A 20597-nucleotide genomic window follows, 5' to 3' on the forward strand; every position below is an offset into this window, starting at 1 on the left:
TCCCCACCTGCAGTTGGTTACATAACCAACTCCTCGTCCTTTTTCTCTTTCCTGTTCTTTCTCCTACTATACTGGCGTATGATGGGTGGTCTAACACATTGTTATGGATCGGAATAAAGTTCCAAATGTTCACCAATCGTGCCATCAAATGTGTCAGAAGGAAATATTCATGTTAACATTGGAAAACGTCAATAGCAGTGGAAAGAATTGAAGAAAAAAGTGAATGGAGACAGGAAAATGAAATTATCCCAGAAAAGCCAACAATGTGTAGCAAATGGTACAAACAAGAGTCAAGAAAAGATGGGGCGTGATTTCATGGTTTTGTTTTTCTAGTTCCTTTCCAGAAGATCGGGTATGTTGTTGATTCTTTCCTCTTATTTCAAACAGCATGATTAATTACACTATGCACTTTAGGTTTTAGATGTATTATTGTGGTAAATAGCATCCATTTTTTAAAAAATAACAAAGTAGGAGCCCTGTATTCAATATCAGTTGACTTGAGTAAAGAGTAGTTCATTAGTGCTCCAACTCCATGATTTTAAAAGCAAGTCAATGGTGCAGATAGGATTCTAGATCTACCGTTTCTTTAACAATCGGATCCTGTTAAGAGAATGATATAAAAAAAATGGAAAAATGACCTTTTTAGTCCCCAATTTTATAAAAATAGGTTTATTTGGTCCTTGAGTTTTCAAAATGTACTATTTTAATCCTTGAGTTCTCAATGTTGTATTGGAGACTCTCAAAACCAATTTTTAGAAGAAGTTATTCTACCTTAAAAATGTATAAAGTTATATTGGGGACTTTCTAAACCAATTTTTATAAACTCAGAGACTAAAAAGGTGCATGACCAAGTGGGCCTATTTTTTTAAACCTAGAGACTAAAAAGTGTACATTTTTAAAACTTAGGAACCAAACACATGTGTTCTTCAAAACTTGGGGAGTATTTTTCCTAAAAAATTTAAGATAATGCCAAATGTCATTTATCATGTGAAGTAATTACGATTTCATTTTTCATTTGAGGAATATGCCTTCAAATTTTTTTCCATTTTATTTTTGAACACTAACAAACGTACATCAACTTTTGACTTCCATAATCCCAAATATTTTTTATGTATATTCTGAGATCATATTTGAAATTCTCCTACTAGAGAGCTGAAATTGTTGAATGGATAAATCAAGGGGGAGGCGAGGTTGTTGAAGATCACATGAAGCAGAAAGTGCACTTCACTGTTGAATGTCATGGTGGGATACAAGGAGTACAGACGTTCATAGTACTTATGTGTCAAGTCATTGGGTTCAATCATGTTTAGAGGTAAACTATAATAATTAATTGTCTTATTTGTGATTTCTGTTTTAGAACTCTACTATTGGGTTTTGTTTGTGTTTCCCTTTTTGGACATAAAAGTCCACACAAGGTTGAATAGCATATTTTGTTTCATTTAGCCACTGCAAGTTTGGATTGTGTTTGGGTTGGAGTTTTGAATTTTGAGGGACTTTAGTTTTGTGTTAGCCACGCTCTTATAATATGAAGGATGGATACTAGTTTTTCCAAAACCAAACACACATCAGTTTTCTAAGATTACAACAACTGTTCTCCCAGCGTAAAAAAATCCTCAAACCAACTAAAAGAAGGGAATATATGAGCAAGATTTATAGTTAATAAATCATCAAAAGTAAATTAGAGTTGGACTCGAGAACTCTTGCTGATGTATAGGAAAAGCAGACAAGGTATGGGAATATAAATTAAAACAGCCTTTAGATGAAGAGGGCTGCTAGAACTGATCCTACCTCAAATGGCGCTACCAAAATATAGGACTTGAATCTTCTCCCCTCGCCCGTTGTTCTCGGCGATGTTAAAGTATCTCAATTCATAGACATTCATCTCCTTGTTTGAAGCAATAACTCCAAGGCCAATCTCAAATGTTGTGTTTCTTGAAATTCTTCTTAGCCAAGTATTTAAGATTCCTCTTGGAGAAGTAGCTACTGAAGTTGATGTTGATCTTGTTCTTGTCCTGAGTGATAGTGACTGAGTCACCAAGTGTCTCTGCCATCCCAGCTTTGTTGGTGCTTTCAAGAAGAAATGTCTCTGACGAGGTGATGGCCGTGATCTTGTCCTCAACTGGCATCACACAATCAAATGGTCACACCCTTATTTTTTCCCTTTGGGCCACCAGATGTGGCTGGTCCATGACTCATTCTGCTTCTGATCTGCTACTTGTTTCCCTAACTCTGCATCTGTATAGAACAATTGGCATAAAATGGTGGATACTATTAAATTGAAAAATGGAGATTCAATCAGTTCTATCATTTTGACCTTTTAATGTTTAGGGGAAGGTGGTAACATAAATTTACCTTCTCAGACTATCCATTAAGGTTGGTTGGAAAAGAAAAGGGTGGTCTATCTTGAAAACATATTTGGTTGTTCTCTTTTTTCTTCACTCTGTCTACATTTTGGAAATATGAATGCTATCATAGTGTGAGAGGTTTCTTTATCGACAAAATTAATTGGAGTTCGAAATTTGAAGAAGTCTTTCTATGACTGTCCCTTGAACTCCAAAGGTTTGCACTCCATCCCTGTGCCAAACAAATAGATGCTTCTTAAATATTTTTCTGGAGGAATTGAGAAAGTATTGATGCAAACTTCTGTTAAATGCGTTAAATTACGGCTTTCAAGCCAATTTTGAATGGATAGCCGGAGTAGAAACTGCAATTATTGATGAAATTTGATACTACTGATGATTTTTATTTTTAATTTTATATTATTATTAATTCCGTAACTTAATTATGTTCAATATCTTAAACGATATTTGAAATGAGAATTGAATATTTATCTTGTTTTTATTTGTTACTGACTATTTCAAATAAATTCGTTATGAAGGATGGATGTTTGTGGATACCAATGGGCACATTCTCTATTCTCCTCTTCCTTGTTGTGTCCCTTTGCCTGGATTTGAAAACATACGGTTTTGTGTTTCACAATATGATGATAAAGACAGAGTATTGTTAAGAAATCTGTGTTTTGTACTTGGGGCCAAGTTTGTGGAGAAGCTGACAAAGAAGGTAACCATCTAATATGCAAGTTCACGGATGGGACAAAGTATGAGGCTGCTTGTAAATGGGGGAAACAATGCATTACAGCTGAATGGATATATGAGTGTGTCAGACAAGTAACTTTGCGATTTTGTTGCTTTTCAATTATATATGTTCATATACATGCATATCCTGATAGAATTCTAGACCCATTGTGTTTATATTTCTTCTCTTAGATATGGAATGATTTTGTTTGAATACAAAATTTTCAGAGAAAGATTGTTTCTCTTGATTTGTATCGCCCAAAAGAAGTTACAGCTCAAGACAGAGTGACATGCTTGTGCACTGTCAGCCAATTTCCTACTCAAGCTGCCCAATGATAGCCAATGAAAGCGTATCCCAGTTTCCTATCCATTCTGCCATTCTGAGAGACCAATCAGCTGGAACTAACAGTAGCTCTATAGGCAGCTGAACGAATAAGTTCTACTAAAAGAAGGCGCAAGTTATTTGACGAAGCCATAGCGTTCAGTTTTTGTTGGAAACAGTTCCACTCAATCTGACTGCAATTTGAATTCCACAAAACAAACTACATCAAAATCTTCTGTAGTAACTTCACACGTTCCTGATGTCGCTTCCAATCGAGGACTTGTTGGAGCAGACAACTAAGGTAAAATCTGGTTTGAGCTTCAATTCCATTACTTCATTCCATTTTTATTTTATTTTTTCCTTCAAATCCTTTTTTTTCCATTCTTTTTAAGATTCAAGATCAGAAGTCACCTGGAAAGACTGCTGCGACAAAAGTGTATCCTTCTATTAGGTTTAAACTAACTAGTGGACATGGCCATTCTTAGCTCTTACATCCAAAGCAGTTAGTCGTACGAGGACAATTTCTTTTTCTTTGTCTGTTTTACTGAGTCAAAAGCAGCCTTTAGGTTTCATTATTACATTCTGGTGGAGAGAGAAAGAACAGAATCGTCAAAGGGTGTGAGAGTCCTTATTGCGATGTTTGATCCCTTACTGAATTCTTTGTTTCTTCTGGGACATTTGTTTTGTTATTATTTGCTAGACCTTATCTCTTTATTGGAGCCTTTTTTGCACTTTGGTTCTTTTTGTGGGCTTTCTTTTTTATGTCCGTTTATTCTTTCATTTTTTCTAAATGAAAATTAAGTTTTTTTTTTAAAAAAAAAGTTAAAATGCATCTGCATTTTAGTATCTAGTGATAGACTTTAGTATCTTATCGTTGGTTCCCACTCCACCTAATCTATTATTACATGCATCTGTGTGCTTGTGTTCTAATTCCTTCTAAACTATTTTTACGGGATTTTCATAGCCATGTCTTTGAAGAACTCCCCTTTTCCTTCCCCAGAAGAAAGTTCACTCACAGTATGTTCATTCAGCTGTTGTGATTAGTTTGTAGAATTGAGAGGAGCATTGCCCATGGTTTATCTTTTTTGGTATTTTCAATTCATTTTTAAGACAAATGTTGATGTTTTATTTTTGGTGTAGCTGACTTACTTTGCCATGGACTATAAGAGCTAATTGTTCAAACACGTGAATTTAGGTTCATCATCAAAAACCACCGTAGCCGATCGTGGGGATCCTAACGATCCCCGAGTAAGATTAAAACGTGATTGCGTTGGGATTATGGCTGCTTTCAAACTTGGGCAGCCTTTTCATCATGTTGTAATTCTAGCCAACACCCATCTTTGTTGGTAAAATTTACTTTCTAGTTTCCTTTGCCCTTATCTGTAAAGTCTATATGATTGCTTTTAGGACCTGCTGTATTGAAGAACATCTTATCCATCCAATATGTAAAGAAATGGATATTTTGTTACAGGGATCCAGAATGGGCTGATGTGAAGCTCGCTCAGGCTAAGTATCTTTTATCACGCCTAGCTCGATTCAAATCTTTAGTTGCTGAAAAGTTTGAATGCACACCCTCAGTACTTTTGGCTGGCGATTTCAATTCAACCCCAGGAGATAAGGTTTGTATTCTATCTCGATTTATCATTTGCATTGAATTTCCTCTTTCTGAAGATATGGTATATAGCTATTTCATTGTTATTATCATGTCTAAATTACATGTTTAGTCCCTTGAACTTTGTGTCTCCTTGATTGCTTAACTTTCCAAAAGTGTCTAAAAGATCTGCATGCTTTCAATTTTGTGTAACCAAGTCTCAAAATTTTAAATTCATGCATTTAATAGGTTCTGTTATACAGGGTAAATTTAGATCTATTAAAAACATAATTGAAAATTCATAGATTTATTGGACACAAAATTGAAAGTTTAAGGACCAAGTAGATACTGTTTCAAGTTTAGGATTTTTCCATACAGAATTGAAATTTTAGAGATCAAATAGATACAGACCTCAAAATTAAGGACTAAACTTACAATTTAACCAATTGTTATTGAGTATATAGACTTATTTTTAGGCGTAGTGCTACTAGAACGAACTGATGACCATAAACTCACAGGGTGACATGAAAAGTACTATTGTATGGAATCTCATATAGCAGAAACATATAACAGAAAAATATTTAGATAGCTTATATTATCTTTCGAAAAATATAAACTACATAGTTCAAAAGAAGATGAACGGTAAATAGTTTGATGCTATAACGTTCTTAACCACACCACCTTTGAAAATAAGTAATCTAGAAACTTACTGGTTTCTGTTGGTGCAAATGTGAACCGAAGTTCAAAGATTGGTCTCTTATTTTTTTGTCTCTTGTTGGAGATCATCTCTTATAATTTATTTTTTATGAATGTTAAAAAAGTTCATTTGTTAATTTAGAGTCTGAAGTGATAGAGAGATATATACAGGAAGGAGTGATAAACTGTTAGCATGGGCATTTTGGTCCCTCGTCCTTTTAAGTCTAGTTTACATTTAGTCCATATAATTTCACATGTTACACGTTTACTTAAGAATTTTGAATTCAAATTCCATTTGGTCTTTAGATTTTAAAATGCAAGATTTAGACTTGAGTTTTGGGTTTTGTTTCAATGTGGTCCAAATTTTAACAATTTTTCTTCCTTGTTAAATTAAAAAAAAAATCACAATCATAATTATTTTACATTAATTAACTAAAACTTAACTCAAAAGCCAAAATGGTATTATTGCAAGTTTTGGAGGAAAGATTTAAAATATTTAAAATCAATGGACTAAATGGAAACTAAACTAAAAAACCGAGAAGGTTAAAAAGACCGTAACATTTTGGAACTAGGGCCAAATGGAAATTAAACAAAAAGGGTTAGGGGTATAAATACCAATAACCTTTGAACTTAACGAAAAACGAAAACTAGATTCAATCTGGAAAGTAAAAATTGTATATTTTTTCCTAATTATCAAAAAAAATCTTGAATAAAAATATCCTAACATCATCTTCTTAACTTGACAAATAAAAAAAATAAAAAAATAAAAAACATGTGCAACTTAGGTTGCATCCATCATCGTGCAACTCAAATTGCACACCAATAAAAATATACCATGACAAAAAAAAATAGATTTTTTTTCTTTACTATTATGCTAGACTGCACCTAATCATGGTAAAAAATAAATAAGGTCCTTACCCTTCTTTTTACAACTCATGAACTCTCACTATTGAAGGCCTAATACTTCTACTTCTCACAATTATTTAATTATACCAATACCTTGTCTCAGACAACTCTCCTTCTGAATTTTCCCCTGAATGTTTGGATCAAGAGCTTCCTTTACCCCTTTCTAGTGTTTATGACAACATTCTAGGAAGTGAACCTTCTTTTACAAACTTCACCCCTAGCTTCACTCGCACTCTTGATTACATATTTTTCTCACCTTCTGACTTTATAAGACCCATTAGCTTTCTAGAGCTCCCAGAATTAGAATGGCCAGAGATTATTGGTGGGTTACCTAATAATAGCTACCCAAGTGATCGTCTTCCTATTGCTGCTGAATTTGAAATCACAATGGAATAAGTTCAGCATTTCAAATCTTATCCCTATTCTTTTTTCTCCTTCTTTTCATATTGATTATTTCTTTTATTTAAATGGAACAGACATTTGTTCTAGGTTCCATTGAAGTTGAGAATCATTGTAAACCTAGATCTTTCTTTTTTTTCTTTGCTATGGTTAAATTATAAGTTAATGTTTTGTTCTGTTACAATTTTGTTCCTATCAATATTGATTAGTATTAAAGTTAGTATACTATTTTGGACGTTGTTACTTCTTGTACATTTATATGTCATACTATCAGTACATCTTAAATTTAGTTCATCTGGTTTCAACAAATCGTAACAACATTTGAAGACATTATTTATCAAATTGGTTAGAGTAATTTTTTAAAACAATAAAGTAATAGCAATAACTAAGTTAAGATTTATAAAAAATATAGAATTAAGATGGTACAAACTCTATACTTTCCTCCTCATTCTTCACCATGAGAGAACCCTTAAAATTAAAAAAAAAAAAACGAAAAAGAAATTCATTTTAATTTTGCATGGATGCATTAGTACCCATCAAGGAAGACAAAGGTGAAGAAAAAAATATAGTAGTTGGCTAGCTGGTATAGGCAAGAAAGTCAAAACCACCAAGCTTAGAACAATGTCAGAGGTCCCGAAAGTTCACATCTAACTGCTGGGTGTCACAATCTTAACCCTTCAAACACGATGTGAACGATTGTCACATCTAACTGCTGGGTGTCACATCTAACTGCTGAGTGTCCCGAAAGTTCACATCTAACTCGACGAATAAGTCAGCCGTTCAAAATCTGCAAATCGCGGACAACTTTAACACACGCTTCAACCTCCCCTCACGTTCTTGGAAAAATATTTTTAGAAAACGTGAAAGATGATTAATTTGATTGAAAACGTTGTTAAAACTAGCATTGAAGATTGTTGTCAATTGCAATAAGAAAGCGTAGATTGCAAAGAGTACGACAAGGCTTGGGCGGGGATTCAACAGGTATGCCTCTCCTATAGTACTTTTTTAACATTTTCATCTCTGGAAGGCTTGCATATGAAAATGCCGAAACGTTACACCCAAGCATATCGACTTGAAATTCAAAGCAACTACCTAAACTACGTACAAGACATAAAGACAAGATAAATTGGGGCTAATCTGAGCATATGGCCATAGGTAAACACACCTTGGACAAGTATGTTTGTTACATTCTCCCCCACCTAAACAGTTGACGTCCCTGTCAACTGGTGAAGCTTGAACTCCTCAATCTTCTGCGCCTCGGCTTCTAGGTCTTCGACACATTCCCAACCGGTTTCTTCCACAAGAAGGTTCTTCCACTCTACCAAGTACTCGTGGATCCTTCTTCCTCGCTCGTTCGGCCAGGATTTCTTCAACTTCTTTACTCTCCTTCTGGCTGAGGTCGATGGTCAGTCAGACTATGACATTATGTTGCATGTCATCAGGATCATGCTAGTAGGGCTTCAAATTACTCACATGAATTACTGGGTTGATTTTCATCCATGTGGGCAACGCTACTTTATAAGATGTGTTCCTTACCTTCTTCAGCACTTCCACTTGTCCCTCGTACTTTCTTACGAGGCGTTGGTCTTTGCGTCCTCGGAACCGAATCTGTCCTGGTTGTAACTTAATGAGAACCTGATCTCTGACACGAAACTCTATAGGGCGGCGCTTCTTGTCTGTCCACTTCTTCATCTGCTTCGAGGCTTTCTCTAAAGAGGCTCGAGCGATGTATGTCGTCTGCTTCCATTCCCTGGTAAAATTGTGAGCTTGAGGGTTCTTCCCCGCATAGGGGTGATCAACAAGGTGTGGCAGAACTGGTTGCCTTCCGCAAACAATTTCAAAAGGGCTATTTCCAGTTGACGAGCTTGTCTGAGCGTTAAAACAAAAATTGGGCAACATCCAACAACTGAGCCCAATTTCTTTGCCTTGCAGTAACAAAATGGCGCAAGTATTCTTCGAGCATACCGTTGAACCGCTCAGTCTGACCGTCCGTCTGGGGATGGTAACTTGAGGACACATTCAGGCTTGTCCCTAAGAAAGTGAATAACTCTGTCCAAAAGGCGCCAATGAACCGTCCATCTCGATCACTCACAATGCTTGTCGGTACACCCCACAACTTCATAATATGTCTAAAGAATAATTGAGCTGTTAACTCTGCCGAACACTACTTCGTAGTGGGAACAAAAGTGACATATTTCGAGAATCAATCTATAATGACTAATATAGTCTCATAGTCGCCTACTTTTGGAAGATGTGTGATGAAGTCTATAGAAACGCTCTCCCACGGTCTCGTTAGCACAGGCAGAGGTTCGAGAAGCCCAGCAACCTTTGCCTTCTCGACTTTGTCCTGTTGACAGACAAGACACATCTTCGTGTATTGCATGATATCGTCTCTCATACGGGGCCAAAAGTATCCATACTTCAGCAAGACATATGTCCTCTGTCATCCGGGGTGGCCGGCCCACAGAGTGTCCTGACACTCGTGTAGCAACTTCTTCCTCAGGTCTCCTCCCCTAGGGACATACAACCGTCTCCCCTTCGTCACTAACAACCCATCTTCAACCCAAAACTGCCTTGTTTTATCTGCCTCAGCTAAACTCATGACACTTTGAGCCGCAGAATGCTTCTGCAAGAACTCCCTCAAGAAATCGCGCATAGGACCATCAATCTTGCTTGCGTAGAGATGTGCTAACATGCACAAAGCAACGTGTTCACCTCTTCGACTAAGCGCATCAGCGGCCTGATTGCTCACCCCCTTCTTGTGTTCAAACTCAAAATCAAACTCAGTTAGGAATTCCTGCCATCTAGCTTGTTTTGAAGTCTAACTTCGGTTGCGTAAAGAAGTGACAAGTAGCACTATTGTCCGTCTTCACAACAAAAAGTTGACCCCAATAAGTACTGTCTCCAGGCCCTTAAGCAATGTACTACGGCAAGCATTTCTTTCTCGGCCACGGTGTACCTCCTCTCCGTGACATTCAACTTTCGACTCTCATAAGCGATGGGGTGTCCATTCTGCAGGAGTACACCACCCAATGCGTAATCAGACGCATCGGTCTCTACTTTAAATGGTTGGGTCACATCTGCGATCCCAAGAATTGGCCCCTTGACCATAGCTTGCTTCAGTTCATCGAAGGCGACATGACATTCCAGTGTCCAATTCCACTTGTTGTCCTTCTTCAGCAAGTCAGTCAACGGGCTTACTCTTTTAGAGAATCCTTCCACGAATCACCTGTAATAATTGGCTAACCCGAGGAAGGAGCGCAAGTCGGTGATTGACCTTGGTACTTCCCAATCACGAATCGCAATGATCTTTCCTTCTTCCATACTGATTCGACCATACTCAATCACATGACCCAAAAAATTGATCCGCTCTTGAGCAAAGGAACACATTTCCCTCTTGACATACAGTTGGTTCTCCTTTAGTTGGTTCTCCTTCAACTTCTGAAAAACCCTTTTGAGGTGGTCCTTGTGTTCTTCTAGCGTGGAGCTATAAACCACTATATCGTCCAGATAGACCACCACAAACTTGTCAAGGTATTCATGGAAGACCTGGTTCATTAGCGTACAGAACGTTGCAGGTGCATTGGTAAGACCAAATGACATGACAAGGAACTCGAACGCCCCATGCCTCGTAACGCAGGTGGTTTTGGGCTCATCCCCTTCGACAATTCTTACTTGATAATAGCCCGATCGCAAGTCTAGCTTCGAGAAATACTTTGCTCTATGAAGGCGATCAAACAGGTCTTGATTATTGGTAGCGGATATCTGTTGCAGACCGTGATCTTGTTTAGGGCGCGGTAGTCGATGCACAACCGCATACTTCCATCCTTCTTCTTCTGGAAAAGGACTGGAGCTCAATATGGAGCTTTTGGAGGCCTCACAAATCCTGCGTTCAGCAGTTTACCCAGTTGTTTTCGAAGTTCGGCCAACTCCGGCGGTGCCATACGATAAGCATTCTTCGCAGGCGGTTTTGCCCCTGGAAGCAATTCGATCTCATGGTCGATCATTCTCCGTGGAGGCAATGATTTCGGCAGGCTGTCTGGCATCACATCCTTGTACTTCTTTAAGACACTCAGGATGTCTTTGGGGACTGTTTCCCTTGGGCTTTCGAACGACTCCAGTGGGATAGCCATAAAGGTTGGTTCGTCACGAGCAAGGCCTTTCTTCAACTGCATAGCCGAGATCATCTTTATCCCATCAGGCTGACGAATCTCAGTTTGAACAACAGTAGGCGTTGTTCCAGTAATCACTAAACATTTGGCTAGCGGCATTGGTATGACTTGATGCTCAAGTAGAAACTTCATACCCAGTACCACATCGAAGTCATCCATCTTTGCAACCACCAAATCTATGAGACCGCTCCACTCTTCCATCCTTATAGTCGTTCGTTTTACCAACCCGACGATAGGTAGGGCAGCTGAGTTCACGTCCTTCATTTTTCCTGCGTCCTTCTCCCAACGGAGATTCAGTCGTCTAGCTTCCGCTTCTACAATGAAGTTATGGGTGGCACCAGAATCCACCATAGTGCTCTTGGGTGGCTTTTGGTTGACCCAACAGTCTACGTACATGAGACCATTCTACGTACATTAGGGCCCCCATCCGAGGATTCTCGCCCTCTTCTATCTGTCCAACGTCTCCTTCAGTCTGACTCAATCTATCATCTGAGTCCGAGGCCAGGGTGGCTTGAAAAGCGTTGAAGGCGATACGGTTGGGGCACTCTCTGGCAAGATGAGGTCCTTTACATATGAAACAACTGATGGAACGACTGGTGTTGTTTTGATTGTTTGGTCCTCGCCAGTTGTTTCTTGTATTCGCTTGGAAGGGCTTGCGATCTCCACCTTGTCGCTTGTCTCCCCCTACAGTCTTCGGGGAATTTGGGCGGTTGTTTCTGTTTCCTCTAGAGGAGGAAGCTTGATGCCGTCTTGCATCCTCAGATTCGCTAGATAAGTCAAACAACCGTTCAGCCACTACGTATGCCGACGTGAGGTATTGGATTCGTTGCTCATACAACTTGGTCCTAGCCCACGGCTTCAATTCACGTAGTCCCGAATGTTCCCCGTGTGCTTCAATTCACGCAGCTTCCGTCGGGCCAGAATTTTGACATTTTCAGGAAAAAAATTGCGAACGGAGTTCTTCTTTTAGGGCATCCCACGTGTCGATTGTGCAACGGCCTTCTTGAATGTCCATGTATCGGGACTTTAGCCCGATTAACTGTCCCCACGCTCGTAGGTGACATTTCCCGTTCTCATAACTCGGGACTTTAGAGCGTCGACTCTAGTCAATAACTCTTGGATGGGTAGTCCGTCAAGGCGACCGAACACGACTTCAATGCCATCAACTTTCTTGGCAATATCCTCAAGCCGCTATTCCAAGAACCGGATGGAATCAGGAACTTCCACCAGGTAGAGCATCTGCTCTTCGATTCCCATAAGTCGCTCATTATGGGTCTTGCTAGACTGTTTCGCCACCGACATCTTTCTGTCTCGCACTGTCAACTGCCAACTTGGCTCTGATACCACTTGTCACAATTGTAACCCTTCAAACACGATGTGAACGATTGTGCGACACTTGTTCTAACTCGACGAACAAGTCAGCCGATCAAAATCCGTAAATCGCGGACAACTTTAACACACGCTTCAACCTCCCCTCACGTTCTTGGAAAAATATTTTTAGAAAACGTGAAAGATGATTAATTTGATTGAAAACGTTGTTAAAACAAGCATTGAAGACTGTCAATTCTTAGTTCTGTCCCGAAACATCCAAAAAAGGGTCGATGTTATGGCCTAGAAAGAAACCACCCAGCTTAGAACAATGTCAGAGGTCCTGAAAGTTCAAATCTACCTGTCAGATGGCCACATTCCGAGTAATATTAAAGTTTCTTGCCCACAAAAGCCGAACGGCGATGGCCCGATCTCGGTTTTTTAGTTTCGTCCTGAAACGTTGAAAAAATGGTCGATGCTATGGCCTAGAAAGAAACCACCCAGCTTAGAACAATGTCAAAGGTCCCGAAAGTTCACATCTAACTGCTGGGTGGCCCCATTCCAAGTAATATTAAAGTTTCTTGCCCACAAAAGCCGAACGGCGATGGCCCGACCTCGGTTTTTTAGTTTCGTCTGAAAACGTCGTAAAAAGGGTTGATGCTAATGCCTAGAAAGAAACCACGAGGCTTACAACAATGTCAGCGGTCCCAAAAGTTCACATCTAACTGCTGGGTGACCTCATTCCGAGTAATATTAAAGTTTCTTGCCCACAAAAACCGAACGGCCATTTCTTGAACAAGTTTTTTAGTTTCATCTTGAAACATCGAAAAAATGGTCGATACTATGGCGTAGAAAGAAACCACCCAGCTTAAAACAATGTCAGAAGTCTCGAAAGTTCACATCTAGCTGCTGGGTGATCACATTCCGAGTAATATTAAAGTTTCTTGCCCACGAAAGCAGCACGGTGATGCCTCGGATAAGGTTTTTTAGTTCCGTCCTGAAATGTCGAAAAAAGGGCCGATGCTATGGCCTAAAAAGAAACCTCCCTGCTTAGAACAATGTCAGAGGTCCCGAAAGTTCACATCTAATTGTTGGGTGGCCCCATTCCGAGTAATATTAAAGCTTCTTGCCCACAAAAGCCGAACAGCGATTTCTCATACAAGGGTTTTTAGTTCCGTCTCGAAACGTCAAGAAAATGGTCGATGCTATGGCCTCAAAAGAAACCACCCAGCTTATAACAATGTCAGAGGTTTCGAAAGATCAATCTAACTTCTGGGTGGTCCCATTCCGAGTAATATTAAAGTTTGTTGTCCACAAAAGCCGAACAGCGATGTCCCGGACTCGGTTTTTTTAGTTCTATCCCGAAGCGTCGAAAAATTGGTCGATATTATGGCCGAATAAGAAACCACCCAACTTAGAACAATGTCAGAGGTTCTGAAAGTTCACATCTAAATGTTGGGTAGCCTCATTCCGAGTAATTTCAAAGTTTTTTGCCAACAAAAGCCGAACGACGATGTCCCAGACTCATTTTTTTAGTTCTATCACGAAAAGTCAAAAAGATGGTCTATGTTATTGCGTAGAAAGAAATCACCTAGCTTAGAACAATATTAGAGGTTTCGAAAGTTCACATCTAACTGCTGGGTGGCCCCATTCCGAGGAATATCAATGTTTCTTGCCGAAAAAAATCAAACGACGATGTCCAGACTTGATTTTTTAGTTCCGTCCCGAAACGTTGAAAAACTAAAATATTAAAATATTGCTATGAATCATATTTTTACTCATGGTTTTTTTTCTTTTTGTTTTTATTTAAGTGTTGAGTGTCTAAGAATTATTTGATATGGTACGAGTCTTCAAAAGTCATCCTTTTCATTTTCTCTTTTATAGGATGAGTCATCAAGACTCATCTTTCTACACTAGATCTCTAATAAGTTCTAAAACAATTTTTTTTAAGAATACAGTATTTCAATAAATCATCCATTTTTATTATAAGAATAGAAGAAGGGAGAAAATGAAGTTTTTTTTTCTTAGAGGTTGATTATAATTGGTTTGATTATTAACACAAAATGATAGTTTAAGAGATCTATCGGTGTGAGAATTCTTTTGTTTACCTAATTATTTTTTAGTATGTTTTAAGAATAAATATTTGTTTCGAAACTTTGTGAGATTTTGTGGGCTTTTATGTTTTAACCGAGATCTAAAATATCAATGTTGATAGATATATCAAAGTTTTGATTTTTCAATTTCAATGGATGTTTTTGAAAAAATTATAAAAAATAAAAAGTAAAATTAAATCATTAAATAAATATTTTATTGTTTGAAAGTGAGTAAACCTGTTTATCAATTATATTATATTTATATTAGTTTCATTTGATGTTTGTTTTATGTGATTTATGGATTTTTTAGGATGTATTAAAAATATCGATTCATCCCTTCTATTGATGTTGAACTCATGGAAATGTGAAAATATCAATAGAAATGTCAACATATCGATGAAAATTTAAAACTATCGTGTTACTTTAAAATTTTTGTTCATTTTAAGTACTAAAAAGTTTTGGTGTAAAAATTTGATAAATGAAAATCTTTTTGAATTTTTTTTAAGATTTAAGGATATTTATGACTAAGATTTTTATTTTTTAAAAAAAGTAAAAATTTCTGTCATAATATGAAATCTTAAAATAATCGTTTTCTTTTAATCTTTTATAAAAAAAAAAAAAAAGAGAGAAAATAAAAAGCTTAATGAGCATATCTATCATTTTAGGGAAAAAAGCAAATTAATTCATTTTAGACAAAATCTCGTAATATCAAATTTGATTTATTTCTATAAGCATAATCAATAACTCAGTTCAACATGACAGAACGAAACATGTAAAGATAGACACACGTTTTATGAAGGAGAAACTTGAAAATGACACCATTTATATCTCATACACTCCTAGTCAACAAATAGCTTATATTTTCACCGTAGGGTTACTCTGGCATACTTTGACTATTGTGCTAGTAAGTTGGACCTAATTAAGGGTTAGTAGAGTTCTTATAGCCCTAAGGGTTCTCCTAGATTAATTGATTGTTATCTTGTGTTGAGAATTGAAAGCGAGTAGAATTTGAATCAAGAACAATCATTGCAAGTGCAAACTAGCCAGAATGGAACTCAATACCGATCACAAGAGCACAGGCAGGAGATACGTCGAGAACTCACACGAGAGAATCATCATGACAGGTAAGTCAATCGTCCAAATCATGCTCAAAACTTTGAATTCACATTTCTTGTCCTGACTTCCAAATAGATGAGGATGCTGAGACGACTTTTGCAGGTTGAATGGTGTTGTTTAAAACCAATTTGAATTGTTGAAGTCCCTTAACTTCCTAAGATGTCTCTCCATATCTTGTCTAGTTTTGGTCCTCTATTCTTTCTCGATTACCGTGGTCGGGTCATCTCGTTCACTCTAGATTGCATTGAGAGTATAGGGGATTAAGCAATAAACAGAGCATAAAATGCTAATGAAATCTGGTAGATAAGAAACAGATACCGAATGGATGATCTTGAAAGAGTTTCCATTGTCCCAAACTACGAGCAAGTCGCTTCTCCTGTCCCTATCTCTTCCTCCTGGAACTGTGACTGTGTTAGAGCAAAAGGAAGTAGTTTAAACCCTTTTAACAGACTAGAAGCAGCTTGAAATCTTCAATTCGACTTGAAGTTTAGAACTTCACTTATTACTGAAACAGTGCAAAAGCCAAGAAAAAAAAGTCTTACCAGGACTTTTGCCCTAGTGATTGACTTGGTTTTTGAATCAATTACATATATTTTCTCAAAATCTAGGACGAATTCAGGGTCCCACAGCCTTTGATTTTTGAAGTGCTTCGTCAAGAAAACCTGCAAAAGATAAATGAATTGTTTGCACATTCTTATATCCTTTGTCCACATTCCCATCCTGAAGAGAAGACCATCACATGCATAATATTCTTAAATTTCAAACGTCGTTGAGTCAATGAACGTCACTTTGTATAACTATGCTTGCTACTTCTATTCTAACGTATCGCGGCGAAACCTATACTCGGATTTACAAAGAAATGGAAGAGTCCATTAAATTATCATCACTTTCACTAGAAATAGAAAAATAGAGTGAACAATCATCAAATTCTTAAGTCCAACCTTACCTTAAGAACCTCCTTTTCAGACTTGTATAATGGATCTCTAGGTGCATCAATAGGTGGTTCTATGACATTGTAGCATCCATAATCACTCTAAGCACATCTAATATACTGCAGTTGTGAAGAAAAGTATGATCATACACTACTGAAATTCCTTAAAATCTTATTTTGGTCCTTGAACAATGGTATAAACAAAATTCCTTAAAATCTTATTTTGGTCCTTGAACTATGATGTTTGTTCCATATTGTTCTATTAACTTTTAATTATTGTGTTTAAGTCCCTTAACCTTCAATAAGTCAGTTTTAGTCTCAGATTTCTTCATCAAATTAACTGTTAACTTACCAACAGTTCTTCCACAAAAACTTAAATGACCGTCTGTAAACATTTGCCGACTGACTAAATGAACATGCTAAATCGAAATCTGTTTATAGAAAATGATTGAAACTTTTCATAAAGGAGATGAACAGAGACTAGTGCTTCAACATACAAAAGGATACAACAAAAACATAGCATAATGTAAACAATTAACCACAGAGGATTAAAGGCAAATGTGGTAAGACTAAAGTAATAAGACTTCAAAAAGTAAATGAAAACTTAGAGAGGCTTGATAAATGTCGGCCAATTGCACTAGTTATTGTTAATGTAAAGTTAATGAAAATGGCTAAACTAACAGGTTAAGTTTCTGTTCAATTGTTAGTTAAAAACTAATGAAAATGGTTGAAACGGGTTTTTAATCTAGAGTTCAAGACTAAAACATAATAATTTACACCATTTTATCATGTATATAAATGCAAAGAAAGAACAATAATACCTTTTGAGGCATTGGAGGGAGTAAGAACTTTGGGGACGACATAAACATCAGTATCCGGAGGAGTAACATACATCTACAACCAAGAAACACATCAACGAAAACTTTTTTAACTATCAAATGAATCTGATAAAGCCAAGTTTGAAATGAAACTAAGCAAATTTTGCCACTAACCTCTTTAAAATCATAAACATCGCTGTTGGGATCCGACGACTTCCTAATGAAGAAATGACAGTGCATAAAACTAATATTATGAAATTCCTCCTCATTTATCCTATGATCCACAATCATCTCCGAATCCCATCCCTGTGTGAACATGAAGCTTTTGCTCTGCACAATCGAGATATTCTCATCGCCAACGTCGCCGGAACCCGCTGCTGCAGCTATCGCGGCGACTAGAGGATCGTACTCGATGTCGAAATCTTTGTTGCTGTTGAATTCCTCCATTTCCTCATCGTCCATGTCGTAGTCATCGGGACCATCACTATCACCGTTGCCATCGCCGGAGAAGACTCGACAAGGGTTTCTTCTAGGGAGGAAGAGAGGAGATGCAGATGGAGTGGATTTCCGATAGGGTAGGCTTGGGAGGTGGGGAAGAGAGGTTGTGGAGGAGATGGAGGAGACTCAAAGATGGTTGATTGTGGGGGCGGCAACGCGAGGAGAGGAGGAAGACAGTGGAGTTCATGAGGACGCAAACTCTGTTAAGCGGGCACCGAAGAATTCGAACGCTCTTGTGTTGAGTTTGTTGATGGATACTGTCAGGTGGATAATGTTAAAAATAATTAAAATGAATATTTTTAAAAACATTCAAAAAAATCGTTAATATTATGAAAATGGTCCAATACTGTCAGTTTTGGGTCTACCATTTAAAAAATAGCATACATTTTTTTTATATTCGTCTGTTTTTCTCACAGAGACTATTTTTTTCACAGCTTTAGCCGAATTCAATTATGAGATTTCTTATTTTGTATTTAAAATTAAAATAAATGCTATTATATAATTACCAAAATATTTTCCAGCAAACAATTTCATATAGTTGTGAAAATAGGAACTCGTTTAGGTTAAGTTTGAACTTCATTACTCTCAAAATCTCTTAGATTTATTGATTTTTGTGTGGGCAAAATTGTTCTGTGTATCCTCAAGCTTTTAAGTCTTTACATGTATTCTGCCTTGAACAATTTGATAGTTTAGAGCTTTTTTAAAGTTTTGTTATAGGTTTTTTTTTTTTTTTTTTTGTGAAATATGAGGTGGCTGGAATATAAGTAGTTGGATGTGTGCATATCTCATTTTTAAATTTTTTCTGGTGGTTATCTGATGAATGTCATAAATTTCATCAACCTAGGCTCATTTAGATTAGGAATCTCGCCTGAGATTGTTGAAATTGGACTGAGATTTGTTGAATGAATCTTAAGATTGTTCTATGTTTGTGTTCATATGCATTATGTGTTGGCTATCGGGCTAGATTTCACCCGAGATTAACCAAGATACATCATAGGATGCATATAAAACACTAATATCGTGACATCACATGTAAATAACCCAAGTACATAGTGAATTTATGTTGTTCTTGACCGAGATTGGATCAAGATTCCCTTGAGTTCTAAGACAAAGTACTTATTTTCTTATGTTACCTGTGTTCTCTGTTTGGTAAATGCCTCTTGTCACTAAAATTGCAATTCAAACATTTTCCTTCCAAAATTGACATGTTCTCACTCGGCGAAAACTATCTCCAATATTAAAAACAAGTTAACTCCTAGGCAATTGTATATGTTTAGGAAAACTCCATTCAATCATTTCTTGGACATTAGGTTGATGATCAGTGGATCTTTGTGTCATTACATCTTGTTAAGAGAGTTTGAGGATGATCGATGTGACATTATCAATTTTAAATTACTCAGAAGGTGTCTTTCAGACAAGAAGATTTTGGCATTATTACGAGGTTGAGGTTGAGGTATAGGTCAAGACATGTTGTTGAGTTTGAACAGGATAAAAGCTCTTAGATTGAGACGCTTATATTTGGTTGGTAGGGCAAACATGAATGGGTCTAAATTGGGTAAAGATTACCAAAACCTTCAATTTGAGAGTTACAAGCCTACGGTATGAACCATTTTTGTTCTTCTAAAGTTATTTTTGTCACGAATGAATTAACCATTTCTGTTCAAATACCTATAGTGACAATATTTTTTTATATTTTATTAAGTTATATTTTCGAAACAAGAGTATTTTATGATACAAAACATTAAAGTTTTTCATCTAAATGCAACTGTAAGGGGCCGTTTGGGGAAAGAAATGAATAAGGGGAAAAGAATAAGGAAAATGGGGGATTAAGTGGAGGAAAGGATTATTATAATCCTTGTTTGAGGGAAGGATTATGAGGATTATTTATAATCTTTGTTTCGGAAAGGATTAAGTGGAATGATTGTGAGAGATTATTTATAATCTGGGAGAAGATTATGTCAGAAGGATTAAAACCAAAATTGTATTTTTTTATTATTATTTATACATTAACCTGAATATGAGATTAAATGTAGAATTGTTTTTTTTCGTGTGAATGAAATTCTTTGTTTTTTTCGTGAACCCTATACAAAATGAAAAATATGCTAATATATGTTGCAAACTTTGTTGATACCGTTAAAGCCTCAACAAAAAATTGTATTCAAATTAATTTTTTTAGTTGGTAACCCAAGCGTTCACAAAAAAACACGAATTGATTTTGTTTGTTAATTTTGTATAAATATTTTTTTTACTTGTAACGTATCCCTAATACACTTTCAAAATTGAATTAGATGTTTTCCATGTGTACGATATGCTTATGGAATGATTTCCATAAACCAAATACAAAATAAAATATGTATTAATTTTTTTTGCGTTTGTCTAAACTTATTTATTTTTTTCGTACGGTTTTCAAGAAATGATGAATATTTATATTAAAATAATGTTTATATTTCATTTCAACTGTAACCTCAACACACAACACATATGTATTAATTATAAAGTTGATTTTGTAAAAAACAAATTTGGACCATACGCGCAATACACAATACAAACAAATTGTATTATTTTTTTCCATTTGTGTAAACTATGTTTCTCAAGTTATACCGTAAATAGAAGGCAAAAAAAAAAAAAATTCTAAGTTTGTATCGTCGATCATATAGAATAAAAAATTGGATT

The 20597-nt window shown here is 36.6% G+C and overlaps 1 protein-coding gene and 2 long non-coding RNA genes across 3 annotated transcripts; all 3 read left to right on the forward strand.

Moving 5' to 3' along the window:
• Positions 1–1287: 1287 nt before the first annotated feature.
• On the forward strand, positions 1288–19684 carry LOC116403870 (carbon catabolite repressor protein 4 homolog 4-like). The gene is made up of 4 exons (XM_031885728.1): positions 1288–1312; positions 4592–4742; positions 4868–5015; positions 19325–19684. The coding sequence occupies exons 1-4, from the start codon at positions 1303–1305 to the stop codon at positions 19424–19426; spliced, it is 411 nt and encodes a 136-aa protein (XP_031741588.1). The 5' UTR covers positions 1288–1302; the 3' UTR covers positions 19427–19684.
• On the forward strand, positions 3557–3854 carry LOC116403871. Its single transcript, XR_004216786.1, has 2 exons — positions 3557–3697; positions 3789–3854. It is a non-coding gene; the product is annotated as an uncharacterized LOC116403871 (long non-coding RNA).
• LOC116403872 lies at positions 5022–9640 on the forward strand. Its single transcript, XR_004216787.1, has 2 exons — positions 5022–5236; positions 7079–9640. It is a non-coding gene; the product is annotated as an uncharacterized LOC116403872 (long non-coding RNA).
• Positions 19685–20597: the final 913 nt, after the last annotated feature.

The sequence above is a fragment of the Cucumis sativus genome, chromosome 5 (genome assembly GCF_000004075.3).
Source record: "Cucumis sativus cultivar 9930 chromosome 5, Cucumber_9930_V3, whole genome shotgun sequence".
Taxonomy (NCBI): domain Eukaryota; kingdom Viridiplantae; phylum Streptophyta; class Magnoliopsida; order Cucurbitales; family Cucurbitaceae; genus Cucumis; species Cucumis sativus.

Coding starts and splice junctions, on each gene's coding strand:
- LOC116403870 (XM_031885728.1), top strand. Junction 4,743..4,867: donor GCCAACACCCATCTTTGTTG/GTAAAATTTACT, acceptor ATTTTGTTACAG/GGATCCAGAATGGGCTGATG. Junction 5,016..19,324: donor ATTCAACCCCAGGAGATAAG/GTTTGTATTCTA, acceptor TAAATTACTCAG/AAGGTGTCTTTCAGACAAGA.